We start from the raw sequence: 13,194 nt of genomic DNA, 5'->3' as shown, positions 1-13,194 counted from the left end.
GGGAAAGAGAAAAAAGTAAAGGCAGTTACTTTATCATCATCCTTTAAAATATAATCAGATCTTTTTTGTGCCTGATCTCAGGAACAGTTTAATGAATGTAACAAAGCAACAGACAAGCAAAAAAGTCACCACATGCAGATTTTGCATGTCATGTTGGTCCTAATTTACTTGATGAAAATGTTACTTTTGATTTCAGTGGAAGTAGGGTAAACTCCTTCATTTTATATATAGCAGAAATAGAATGACTGCAAGTTACTTTCCCAAATGGATTTTATCCATATAACTAAATCACAAGGGGCTGTAAATGGAAAGAGTTTTCTCTATTCCCTCATGGGCCACCCAACTATTTTGTTGCTTGTTGTTTTAGGAACTTGATCTTCTTCAGGAGTTGAAATGTGCATCTTGCCCCCCACTTCTGCAACATTTTAATATAACAAAATTACATGCTAACAACCTTTAAGCAGTCTTCTAAAGTTCTTATAATATTTATATCCTTTTGAGTTTTTGTACCCTTGGAGTAGGGTCAGGGCTGCCTGTACAAATCAAATGACCATTACAGGAAATATAAACATACTATTTACAAGTTCACAATTCTTTATTTTCTATATTGCTCTGATGACTATTTTTTTATATTTGTAGCCTAAGCACTGTGTAGAACTGGCATGCTTCTGATATTCACAGAAATGTAATAATAAAGAAAAATAATGATAAATTGTGCACATGCAAGGATACTGTAAAACGAATCCATTGCCTTAAGCTATGCATTTATGTAATTTTTATATACCCTAACAGTTTGCCTTCCTGTTTACTTTTGACGAAATATTCCATGCAAAATCCTGTATTTTCTTTAGGATAATATTTCACATTCTTGAAACCTTCCATTAATTTTTCTGCATGACATTCAGACTGCCTTTAATGAAAGAAAAGAAAAACCTCAAAACACAACTACTTTGTTATCACACTATAAATCCTAGCTCAGGGATTATGCCAATTATCTGATTTACTTCTACAGAGCAACTGAAGAATTTATGCTTATTACCCTTATCATTCTTTATATGTTTGACTCAGTTTATTTATGAGAAACATGTCCTTAAAGGATTTAATGAAAAATAATACTAGCACAAATTATTTGACTCTGGGATTAACATAAATCCATCCACTATCCAAATTCAGTTCATTTAAGAAAAACAATATTTGGAGTGGTCACCTTGAGTGCTTTAAGATGAGTTTTAATAAAGGTGTCTCTGTAATCCTTTTTCATGGGTATAATTTTGGCATTTCACTGCTGAATAACATTCTGCTCAATAGACTGTAGTTGATGTATTTCAGTTCTTCAAATTCTGATGCTGTTGCTGAATAATCTTGTACATATTTGCGTCTTTAGAAAAAACAAACAAAAAAAAGACATCCCCTGACAAGCACCGGGCTTAGGCAGATCCAGGTGTTCTTCTCTGGAAAATTGTTGCATCCACCTTCTTCTAAACCAAGCCTCCCCCAGTCATCAAAATGGGGGAGTTTTTGTGGGGTAACTTGGGGAGTTTTTCCAGGTTATGGGGTGATAATGAAGCAACTTTTCATCATCCCTACATGTTGCTTTCAAGAAGTCCTTCACCTTTTACCTTCAAACTGTGATAGTGGTACTGCTGAAGGCAGTGTCATCCTGGTTTGTTCTGGGATTCACCACTGAATGCCTTTAAAAGTCCAAGGGCCGAATCATCATGGTGGTGGAGCGCAAGGAATAGCTGGGGCCTTTGAAGTAGTGCCACTTGATGCCATTGAGTTTTCCATGGTTTTGCCCAGCTGTATAGAACATCCCATTGAGATTGGAGGGACCACAGGCATCAAACCACCACCCTGGAAACATTAAGACAAACAATTAAACTACAAGTGTGCTAATCGTCCTTATTTTATTTAATAGGTTTAGCTAATTATCAAATTCTGGTATTCCCAGGCTCATTAATACTCCTAGTGTGGTAGCGTGGCAGATATTTTAATACTTTCCTTTTTTGCTCTTTCATGACATTCTATAACCATCGGTGCTGGAGAATGAACACTTGTACTTAAAGAGTTGGCAAAGTATCTAAGTCCTAACTCATTCTTGTTTTATATGCAACATGTGAAACAAAAGCAAGAACAACAAAGCCAAATAAACTGCATTACATGTTTAGACAGTATTACAGCTCATTCATCTAATGCAAATCTCAGAGAAAGACTGTAATTCATAAGAATTTTTTTGCATAATTCCACTTGTTTGGCTATTTTGAGTATAAGCATGATTCAATTTTATTTACCAATTCTTTTCTATTGCTTTAACTATGATTATTCAATTGCTCAGTTTTCTTATTCTCTCAGGTCAGATGTGCTTAGCAAACATGGGTTATGAGTATGGTGGTGCTGCCCTCTTATAGTAATTACAATATTATAGTAATAGATGATCTGTATTCACAGTGGTGTACAAGGAGACAGGTAGATCTTTAAGAATTATGATAAATTTATAAAAAAGACTCAGGAAATGAATGGAAGGACTAAGTGAAGAAGACAAATATAATACTATAGGATGGTGACAATTAGTCAGAATACCTGTTTGCATGGATAGATGATTTAGATAATTACCGAAGTGTGCATGCGTTTAGGTGACAGTATGGCCAATTTCAATCAAGGTATATTCATTGCAGAGACAGTTTGTGACATTCACAATGTCACAGAACAGTGACATTCACTCCTTAATCTTATAATTTTAAATATTAAAATCTATATTAAATCTTGAGCCTTGTAATCTTGATCTTGAAATATGCCAAACGTTTTTGGGTCAGCAGTGTCAGGAGGGTCCTCACAGAGGTCCATTTGAGATTTGTTCACTTCTCTGCAAACTCTGACCAAGTTTCCACTTGGCACTTAGAAAACTGATGATTGTCTATTGTTTTTTTTTTTTAAGGGGTTTCCAGACATTATTTACTTACATGTCTACAGGCAGCAGAAAATTACTAGTTACCTGAATACCACTGACTACAAAAAGATACTAAAATGTTACTGATTGATATCAAATTTAGGCTTAGAAAGTTGCTAACTGCATTTTGTGCCCCTGCGAGATATGGCTTCCTACTCATTAACCCTTTGAACTCTGTGTGCAGTAGTATATATTTTATTCCACTGGAAAGACAGGGCAAAAATGTCTTGCCCAGATGTCTGTGATTCTAGTTCACTGCTCCAGCCTGCATTGTAAGACTATTCTGAATAGTGAGGTGGCAGAGATTTAGAAAAAAGCCCAGAACTTTGCTTTCAGAGAGCAAACCATCAATTTGGTTTTTACAGAATGGCCCAGTGAACTGTTGTGTTGGCATAACTGGAGTATTAAATTGAGAAGTTAGGATAAAAAAGAAGTGGAGCAGTTCAGGAACTTTTCAACCAGAGTTTTCTTCCAGAGAAAATACATGTAAAGCCATACCTCCACCTTTGTGAGTATTCTATCAACACAGCACTGAAAATAAACCAGAAATATTTGCCAAATACTTGCGAATATTACTAACAAGGTCAGAGGTTTTGCTACCATTTGTATGATTGCACGTAGAAAATTCAAACTTACTAGAAGAGTAGTTTTAGTTGCAAACCTTATGCAAAAAGTCATCTCACCTTTAGACTTCTGCAGTAAAGATATGCATATATGTCTTTAACCAATGGAGAAGATGGAGTCAGTGGTGAAAAAGAGAGTGAGTCTTCAGATCTATTTTGAATTGTTGCTTTAAAATTAAATTAATCAGACACCTCTTTTGTTTACATCCCCAAGATCTTTTCTTCTTAAGGTGAATTTTGGATTGCCAAGGGAGTTTTAAGGAAAACTCCAAATAATGTGAAAATTGGCAACACCAAAATTACAGAACACAAACTGACAAAGACAAACTAGGTGACATGTTGACTCCACAGACAGTAGTGGGAGTTTTGTTGTGTATCTTGATGGGAATAGAATTTTCTCTCCAACAGCTGACAGGGTATCTATGTAATGTAACAGAAATATGCTTAGCTCAGACTAAGGAATAAAGAATGAGTTCCCATACTGCAAAAAGCTAATATTTTCAACGTCAAAAATGTATTAACCACTATTTGTCAAGAAAGATTTCTGCTGGGTTTGTGGAGGTTTTTTTTTATGTGGTTGGTGGGTTGGTTTTATTGGGGTTTTTTTCTCCATAGTAAGACCTATGTCTTTGTAAATCTTCAGCACAGGTCTTTTGCATCTTTCCATGTAATATGGTTGTACTGAACATTTACCTCCATGTATGAAGGCAAGAAATACATAAAGATTGGATGGTGGCTTTTGCTTTTGGTGGTTAAATGCCACTTTATTTTAAAAAGTTATTTCGGCCTGCACATTACAGCACTGTAATATTCCCAAGACCTCCTGTGAGCCTTTTTTAAACACTACTGGTAGTGACAAACTCATCTGGTGAGTGGCTACTGAATGATGCAGGTGTCACAGTGGGCTGAAACAGAATTTTAAATTTTCAGTGTGTTTCCTACTCTGACTTCTAGAAGAAGAATTAAACTGTTAGAAGTTCCTTTTGGACAATGTGCACTGCCCCAGCAAATAATCCAATTTCATCATATACAGTGGTTAGCCTTGTATCTACCTATAATGAATGCATTATATAAAAGTATTTTAAATTATGCTTTACTACTACTGATCTGATACTGACTGTGATTAGCCTTCAGATCTAGTGCTTACTCTGTCCTTTGTATTCAGATCCATGTAATTTATGTTTCTAGTCTTGTCAAGTAATTTCTTAGATTTTGGATAATACTTAATAGGCTTTTTTCAGAAGTCACACTTCATAATAAAACCTTAAGGGAAGAATTTATGCCAGATAAGTTCTGGCAAACCCCTATTTTGATACAATTGACCTCTCTTTGATTACAGTGTTATACCTAAGGGGGCAATAAACAAAGAAAAAGTATTACAGCTGATGTTTTACTGCAACCACAGTATGATCTTGTAGAAACTTAAGACAAAGTTAAACAGAGAAAGTCTAATCCTCATTTTTCAAAGCTGGAACACAGATGGGTTCTGTTTTTGGTGTTGGGATGTGAAGACATGGCGAGCTTTGCTAGTTACAATTTCATCTTAAAGGAAAAGCAACAGATGTATAAATGGCCTTTTTAGGGCAAAGATTTTCAGCTGTGCCTTAGAAAATCTCTGTTAAAAATGGAATGAGTTGAAGAAGCACAAAATTTTGCAAAACTTTTGTGAGGACTTGCTCAAATCTTTCATTATAGATTTCTTTCAAAATATGTTTTAATGAGCATTGTTTCTTCTGGTAAGACTCTATGAATTTTTTTTAAAGATATCTCCTAATACTACATTAAGTGTTAGGTTTATTTTCTCTCTGTCTTTCTTTTTGCATTTGTTTGTTTGTTTTTCTTTACATATTATTTCTCTCCATCCTCCCCTGGAGTCCTTTCAAAACTCCTCATTCCCCATAGGCTCTCAGATTATCACAAGTCTTCCTACTGCATGTTTCAACATCAAAATCTATGTCTTTGAATGGATATAAAGGAAGTAATTTTTCAGACACCTTGTATATTTTGAGAAAGAGGAATGGAAACAGTGACTTTCTTGGTAGCTGTAAATGGGGGAACATAAAACAGAGGTTTCTGAAAGAGATAGATACCTGCAGCACTACCATTACAGAAAACACCAAATAAAACTGCACCAGAGCTATTAGTTTGACTCCCAGTAGCTAGATGTTGACTCATTCCCTAAAGTTCATAGGATTTTCCTCCCATGAAGAATCATGTTTATGTTTCACTACAAGGTAATGGCTTACCCAAATAAATATTAAGTCTTCTCTGAATAGCAGTAAGATTTTAACCTCACAGATAACCTTTGGCAATAATTTTCATGAGATATTTGATTTGGGCAAGATGACTCATGAAGCGTGGTCATTATGACAAATATTAGTGGAAGTAAGATTTTAAAGTGACCTATGAAGTGGTAAAGAGGAGGTTTTCATGAGAAGGTTAAGAGAGTTTTTATTCAGAAACACAGGTAGTTTCGTCAAGATGTTGTGAACACAAAATCACTAATTGTTTATTTAAACTGAGGGTTGATTCAGTCTTTTGAGGTTAGTCCACCTGTCATAATTTGTATAGTACAAGCAGCATTGCCATCTCTGTTTGCAATAAACATCCTTAGTATATTGTCCAAAAAAAAATAATTTAGCTAATACCTTAATAATTTCTTTGAAAGTTCATCTATACAAATAAACATCAATCCTCACTGTGGGCAGCTGCTCTTCTGGAGCAGCTAAAGCATGCTCACACTTTATGAACTCTTATTTGGTCTTTAGTCAATGTTGTTGTTCCTGATGGGAAATTGTTACATTTCATATCAGCTCTTTTAACTAAATAAATGTTTTTATTTTGAATGCTTCAACCTGCTTAAACCAGCTATCACCAGATATTTCAGCTCCACAGACCTGCCGGTACTATATCTTTGGCCAAATATGAATGTATATTGATATAATTTCCATGAATTCTTGCAAAAAAAAAGACCCACCTAATGAAAGAGCATTGCTCAAATTAGTAGTGATATTACAAGAAAAAAAATACACTCTCTGCTCTTTCTTCTCAGTACACTGAATGCAATATAAACCACTCAATAAGATCCAGAGTATGCTTCAATGGTATATTTGTTTGGGTTTATGAGATAAACGGATCCTATGAAAAGCCAGATTTATTTCTGACCCTCTGGGTATGTCCATAAAATTTAGTGTATTTGGCAACACAGCCAATAAGAACAATTTCTAATGCAAAAATATTGAGATAGTCTTCATTGTTCCAAAGACATAACAATTTATTTAATGTAAGATTTCAATGTTTCTGACATTCTGTACTTTGAAGAAGTTAGATGGTTATTCTTAGGCTGTTTGACTTTCCATTGGCAACTTCTAAGCTAGAAGACTGGGTGTAGTTTTGGATGACACGTCAAGCTGTATGTGGAGCCCCTGGGTAGAGTCCAAAAGAGGAGGAAAATATCCAAAACACTGGAGGAAAGATTTAGGGTTGTTTAGTCCAGAATTCAAAAGACAAGATTGCCAGCAATCTCAAATTCATAAAAAACATTGCTGAAAAAAAGCAGCTTTGCAAAGGAATTCAAAGGAATGGTCTATTCTTTCTAGTGATGGAGGATAGAACAAGATGGAACATGCATAAATTGTCAGATAATTAGTTTAGCCAACAAACAAAGCTTTCTTACATTAAGTGTAGCCAAACTCAGTAGCAGATTATATTATGGGGATGCATTTCTATCACTAGAAACCTCGAAGATGAACAAAATCCATTTCCAGGCCTATGTTCTTTTATTTGGTAGAGCGTTGGGTTGCCCAGACTATTATTTAGCAGTTGGTACTTGACATTCTGAAGATTAAACCAGAATTTAGCTGTGAGGACATAGCATGAAAAGGCATTAACTTTTCATATCAACTGGATAACATAGTCCTGTTTATAAGGATCTTTTAATAAGATAAAAATAATATGAAACTTATTTCTATTTGCTTCTAATCTGTGTGGTGGTTATATTTTTCTATTTAAACAGTTAGGCAATATAAATGATACTTCATGAATGGTGTTTTCAAAATAACTTTGTTATGAAAGCAACAATGTATGTAAAGCCTAAAAATTGATGTTTTCCTATGTAAGTAGATGTATATCCAGTGGTTCAAGCTGGATACCTCTAAGTGTGCTGAGGTTTATACTTTAGAAGTTTTTGTTTCAAACAAAATATAAAATAAATGGTAGCTTTTTGTGATTGGATTATGTATGGAGAGATTTCTATATTCAGCCGAGAAATTCCCTCCAAGTCATGACCAGAATTCTCCATACCATTCTTGCCAGAGGTTCATAGAGTGCACCACTTGGAGAAAAAAGCAGTGAAACAATAAGCAATTAGTGTACCACCGTTTGGGATTGTCATTGAGCACTCTCACTTAATAGATGAGAAATCCATTGAGGATTAATACATACTTGGGAACTGTCTCAGATTTGGGAAGCCTCTGAGATGCAAAACATACCGGGAAAATACTCCAGGGAAGTATCATTTATTTGTATTGTTCTTAAGCCCAAACTAAGGCATCTGCTGCTGACTGTTGTCAGAGACAGGAGACTGCAGCTGGATGGACCTCTGCTTCCAGTAAAATAAAATAAGTTATTTCAGTAATTCTAAGCTGTTTCAATCCTAGAAAGCCATTTAGAAAGGCTGCCTGTCACTTTCTCGAACTATTTCAGAGATCAGAAGTTTAGAAACATTCTCGCTTATGACCTGAAGCCAGGTAAATGCCTTGACTGCAATGCAAGACAAGGCAAATCACCTTAAGACTCTTTTACCATGGGCCAAGTTACCATAAGTCACTTTCCAGTGACTGAAAACAATTGCACAAACAACTTCTGGGGCTCAGCTGACAGGTGGTATCCTGGCAGGATGTTCTAACTTGGCCTTGAGCCCACAAATTTGATCCAGAGACGTTAAGTGTTTTACTGTTGGAAATCTATCTGAAGCACTTTGGACATCTACTCAGTGCTTTATTCTGGTGACAGTTTGTTACAATGTAAGTGATATTTCTTGCAAAAATCTGTGTACGTAGTTCACTGGAGTGCTCTTCAGAACAATATTGTACTAGTACTTAAATGGTATTTTCATGATAGAATACATATTTTGTCTCCCTTTAAAATAAACCTAGCATGCTTAATTTAAATTTTACAGGGTAACAAAAAGCAGCTAAGCCAAGCTAAAGGACAAGAAACACACACACACACACAATTCTATTGATGCTACTGTATTATTCTCCCTGTATTTATTTTTTATTCTGGGAAAGGGTGTGTGGGTGTGTGTGTCTTAGGGGGAAAGAAAGAAGAAGAGAGGATAATAGTTCTGATATAAACCAAATAAAACTGACAACTAGTAAGATCACTGAGAGAAATGTGTGTTTTCCTTACATTTTTATTTTCAGCCTTAACTATAACCATAACAATCTTGAGCTTCAGCTTATCTCAGCCTTTATTCCTGACATAAATATATTCAGTTCACCTCATAGAGATAACATGCTCACCCAAACTGTCAAGATAGCTTGAAACCTGCCTGTAGATTTCATATCATTCATCATTAAAGAACTCTCTGTGATGTTGCCAAAACTAACAGGGAGTCTGATATCTTTTGGAAAAAAAGAGGTTTTCCAGAATGTGTTATCATCACTGCTTTTCTTAATTAGTCTTTGACCAGGGTACAAAACTGAAATCTACTCACTAAACAAATGTTTTGCTATTTAATTAAATGTCTGATAGTTATCAAGGAATGAGGAAGTAATTTCAAGGAGCAAAGCACAGCAGAGTGTTTGAGGAGGATTCTAGCACGATTAAAGTGTTTTCTTGAAGAACTACATATTACTCAGTGCTGCACAGCCTATCTCCAGAAGACTCAGTGCTCAAAGTCTAGTCCAGAAGACTCAGGGTCTAGTCCAAAAAACTAGACTCACCTAACCCCAAAGGGTAGCTGCATCTCCTCTCACTCTGCAGTGTTTTGTTCTATTTGTGGTTTCCTCATCCTTTGATAATTCTCTGCCTTTCTCCTTATTCCTTTAATTTGCTACTAGTGTATTCCAATATGTGGTTTTCCTGTTGATTTACAGGACTGCTGCTGCAAAATATATGTGAACCTTGTGGAATGGTTGTTCAACAGCAGGTTGACCTTAGTGGGGCATTGACCTGCCATAGAAGTCAGGGCAGGAAAATAAACAAAACCCTCAGCTCCCAGAATTAGCCATCTGGGAGCAGAGGTATTCCAGGCGCTTGAGTACATGAATGAGTCTGCACTTCAGCACAGACACAACTCACATTTAGGAGCTTCTCACTAGACTCTGGCCTGCCCTGGAAGTAAGAAGTAAGACACTTTAATTTAGCATGATCCCTAAAGGGAAAGGTCAACAATCGTAATTAAAACAAATATGGACTTCTTATCCATCATCTGCCTCTAGAACTATCTGGTTAGCTTCTTTTTTTTATAGAAATGGAAAGGTAGCATCTGATCACCTGTCTACTGGAAGAAGTTTGCCATGCTGACTTTTGGTAAGACATCCCTAAGGGAAGTTAGGAAAGTTTGAAAAATTGGCTCTTTGAAGACTTTCCCAACTGAGCTATTTCCACCTGGCAAAAGAGAATGAGGAGCTAGGTTCTGCATCTGATATAAATTCCCAGTGATGGGAACCTATCTTCTGTTAGCAGGTGATACCTTTAGAGGCTCATGTACGCCTGAATGTGGCCTGAGATTAATTCAGTCTGAGTGCCGGTAACCACAAATAATACCAGTTCAGCAGTCTGATTCAAAATACTGAATAATTTACACACTATAAGTTTTTTTAACATGAAAGATAGAAATCACTGAGGGAGAGTCTCTGAAGCAGATCAGATGTGAAGATAAGGGGTTTTTTTGTCGTATAGTCAATGAACCAAAGAATCCCAATTGAATCTTTCTGCTTTCATGTTGTGTCCTAGACACAAAAAATGAGCTTGCCCATATAGGGACTAAGAATAAGCATAATTTTCCAGTGAAACTTCTCACTCTTTTACAGAGCTTTAGGTGTCTGTATAGTGTGATCATCTCAGATATTCCTCCTCTGCACTGTAGGGAACAAGTATCAGTCATATACACTATACTTGACTTGGTGTTTTAACTCTCCCAGTATAACTTCTCTGAGTTTCCCCCACCTCAACTCTTCTTTCTTTCCTTCTGCAGTTCAGCTGAGCTCATGAAGGATACTGTCTTGAATCTTTCAGAACAGCTATGTGCCACAATTTGAACAGGGTGTTGCAGGTCCGGTGTTTCACAGGTGAGTTATTTGGCTAATGCATTAATTAGGTTTATATAAACGTATGTATTACACACATGTAAGACAGCTGAATCATTATAATTATTCCAATAACAGAATCACACCCTTAAGTGAGGTAGATAATATATTGCAAATCCAGATTCTGATTGTTTTTAAACCTTACTTTCTAACACCAAATTCCCTGCATTCTTTTTCTTCTTTTTTCCAGCTGATTCTCCTACTTCTCACAAAGTTTCTTCACCCTCTTTATCTCTTCTCTTACTTTGCCTTTCTTGCCTCAACAATAACTTATGCTTTCCTACTTGAAATTGTACAGTGCAGTATACTGACTGCATCTCTGAGTAATCCCTTCCCTGCTGATAGGAATCTTGAGGTATTGTCACTACCACAATATATATATACAGAAAAGAGTAAGAGTAATAATAGTAAAAGGAATTTTCACACAGTACTTACACATCTGTGAGTGAAACTTCATCCATGGTTGCTTTAGGAAAACAGAGTAAATTCCTGTCAATGTACCACATATTTTCAGAGTTGTACTCACCTCCAGTCAACATGAGAGCACATTTACACATGCAGTTGTCATTGTCAGCATCTTTTGTACTGAATTCAGCACCATGTAAAATCAGGCTACTCTGTTTTCCAGCTGTTCCACTGTGACCTTTTAAATAAAGCCTGAAAGAGCAAGTGAAAACAAACAATCAGTGTTGGTAAAAAGAAAAATAAAATATACACCTCTCTTTCTACATCAGGTTTGCCTTGTATGAAGTGCACTCAGAAAATTCAGAAGTGTCTTGCATTTTGGCTCAATCTCTTTGTTTCAGGTGTAAAATGGGAACATTCTGGAGTTTTCAATGTATCCATAGTAGCACTTTGTCCCTGTCACAGAGCAGAACTAAGCACGAATCTACACCAGAAAATGCAACAAAATGGAGGGAGTCAGAGTCTGAAAAGAGAATGAGGAGAGATGTCAAGAGATCTGGAATACATTGACAGAATAACTATTTGTGTAGTTGGTCTCTTTACTGTGGCACAGAAACAGCACTCCCAGTTAACAGCAGCCACATTATTAATCCCTGGGCTCGATTTCAGCAGTTTCAGAATTTTTAATTTCACCAGTTACAACACAAGCCAGCAACCCTCTTCTGCCAAAGCTGTCTCTGAATGATGAATGAAGAATAACTTGAGAGTTCAAGCCACAAAAGTCTTCATGATTTGCAATGCTAAATATCCCTTTTCTTAAGGAGTTTTGTCAACTAGCTGAAACCACAACCATGACCTAGGAGCCTGAGCCCAGCCCCAGCAATGAAGAGAACATTTCTAGTGCTCAGTGCTGTAATTCCCAAAGCCAAGCATGCCAACTGTAGGGATGGTGAATGGAGTACCTCTGCCCCAGCGAGAAAACGTGAGTTCACAATTACAGCAAGAATTCACATGCACAAGACAGCTGTGAAGACAGGAGAAGATGGGAGAAGAGAGAAGAGGGGAGAGCAGAGGAGAGTGGAGGAGAGCAGAGGAAAGGCTTTAGAAGCTCTGTGAGACAGACATCACTAGGAGACAGATACTCCTGGATAGCTACCTACATCAGACATCTGACCAGTATGTTCTTGTTTTTTTCATAAAACATTGCTGGAAGATGAAAGTATCCTTTGCCGTAATAGTATCATGTGCAAGAAGGAGGAGACAGGATCTCAGTGCCCACTGGAGAAATATGAAGCCATAACCCTTACATGCCAGGAGCAAGCCCTAGCCACTGGAGCAAGAAAGGGAAGGAGAATCCCTCACCTGTCTTGCTGAAGCTCTAACAGGCAGGAATATTTGAGCCACAGGTCTAACTAAAGTATGATTTTATATCTCATTGGATAGACTTCTTCACTGAAGACAAGGTGAGAAACATCAATTCTGCTTGTTCTAGGGTTATTGAAGAGGGGCAAGTATATCTTTTGAATGTTGAATATAAAATGGGTAAGGAGCCACAGGAGTAGAAGCAGGAGTTAAGTGTGTAAAGCAGGAGAGATATGTCTTTCTCTCTGGGCATCGTGGTTTAAGTCCAGTTGGTAACTCAGCACCACACAGCTGTTTGCTCACTCCACCCTTACCCCTGCCTCTGGGCAGGATGGGGAGGAGAATTAAAAGAATGTAAACCCCACGAGTTGAGACAAAACCAGTCCAATAACTAAAATACAATATAAAACTACTACTGCTACCACTAATAATAATAATAATAAGGGAAATAACAAGGGGAGAGAATATAAAACTAAAAAAAATACAAGAGGGAAAGGAAAAGAACAATAAACATGAGTGATGCACAGTACTGTTGCTCACC

The 13,194-nt window shown here is 36.7% G+C and overlaps 1 protein-coding gene across 1 annotated transcript in view; it reads right to left on the bottom strand.

The window, feature by feature from the left end:
- Window positions 1-1,693: 1,693 nt before the first annotated feature.
- Window positions 1,694-13,194, bottom strand: part of LOC104404437 (angiopoietin-1) — a gene marked incomplete at its 5' end in the record, with an annotated part of 37,832 nt that continues 26,331 nt past the window's right edge. Inside the window, 2 exons of the mRNA XM_010012869.1 lie at window positions 1,694-1,854; window positions 11,413-11,543. Of these exons, the coding sequence (XP_010011171.1) occupies window positions 1,694-1,854; window positions 11,413-11,543 (292 nt within the window). The remainder of the gene's footprint in view (window positions 1,855-11,412; window positions 11,544-13,194) is intronic.

This window comes from Nestor notabilis, unplaced genomic scaffold (assembly GCF_000696875.1).
Source record: "Nestor notabilis isolate BGI_N333 unplaced genomic scaffold, ASM69687v1 scaffold22380, whole genome shotgun sequence".
Lineage (NCBI taxonomy): Eukaryota > Metazoa > Chordata > Aves > Psittaciformes > Psittacidae > Nestor > Nestor notabilis.
The sequence above is the reverse complement of the archived record's forward strand: the minus strand, read 5'-3'. Positions and strand labels throughout refer to the sequence as shown.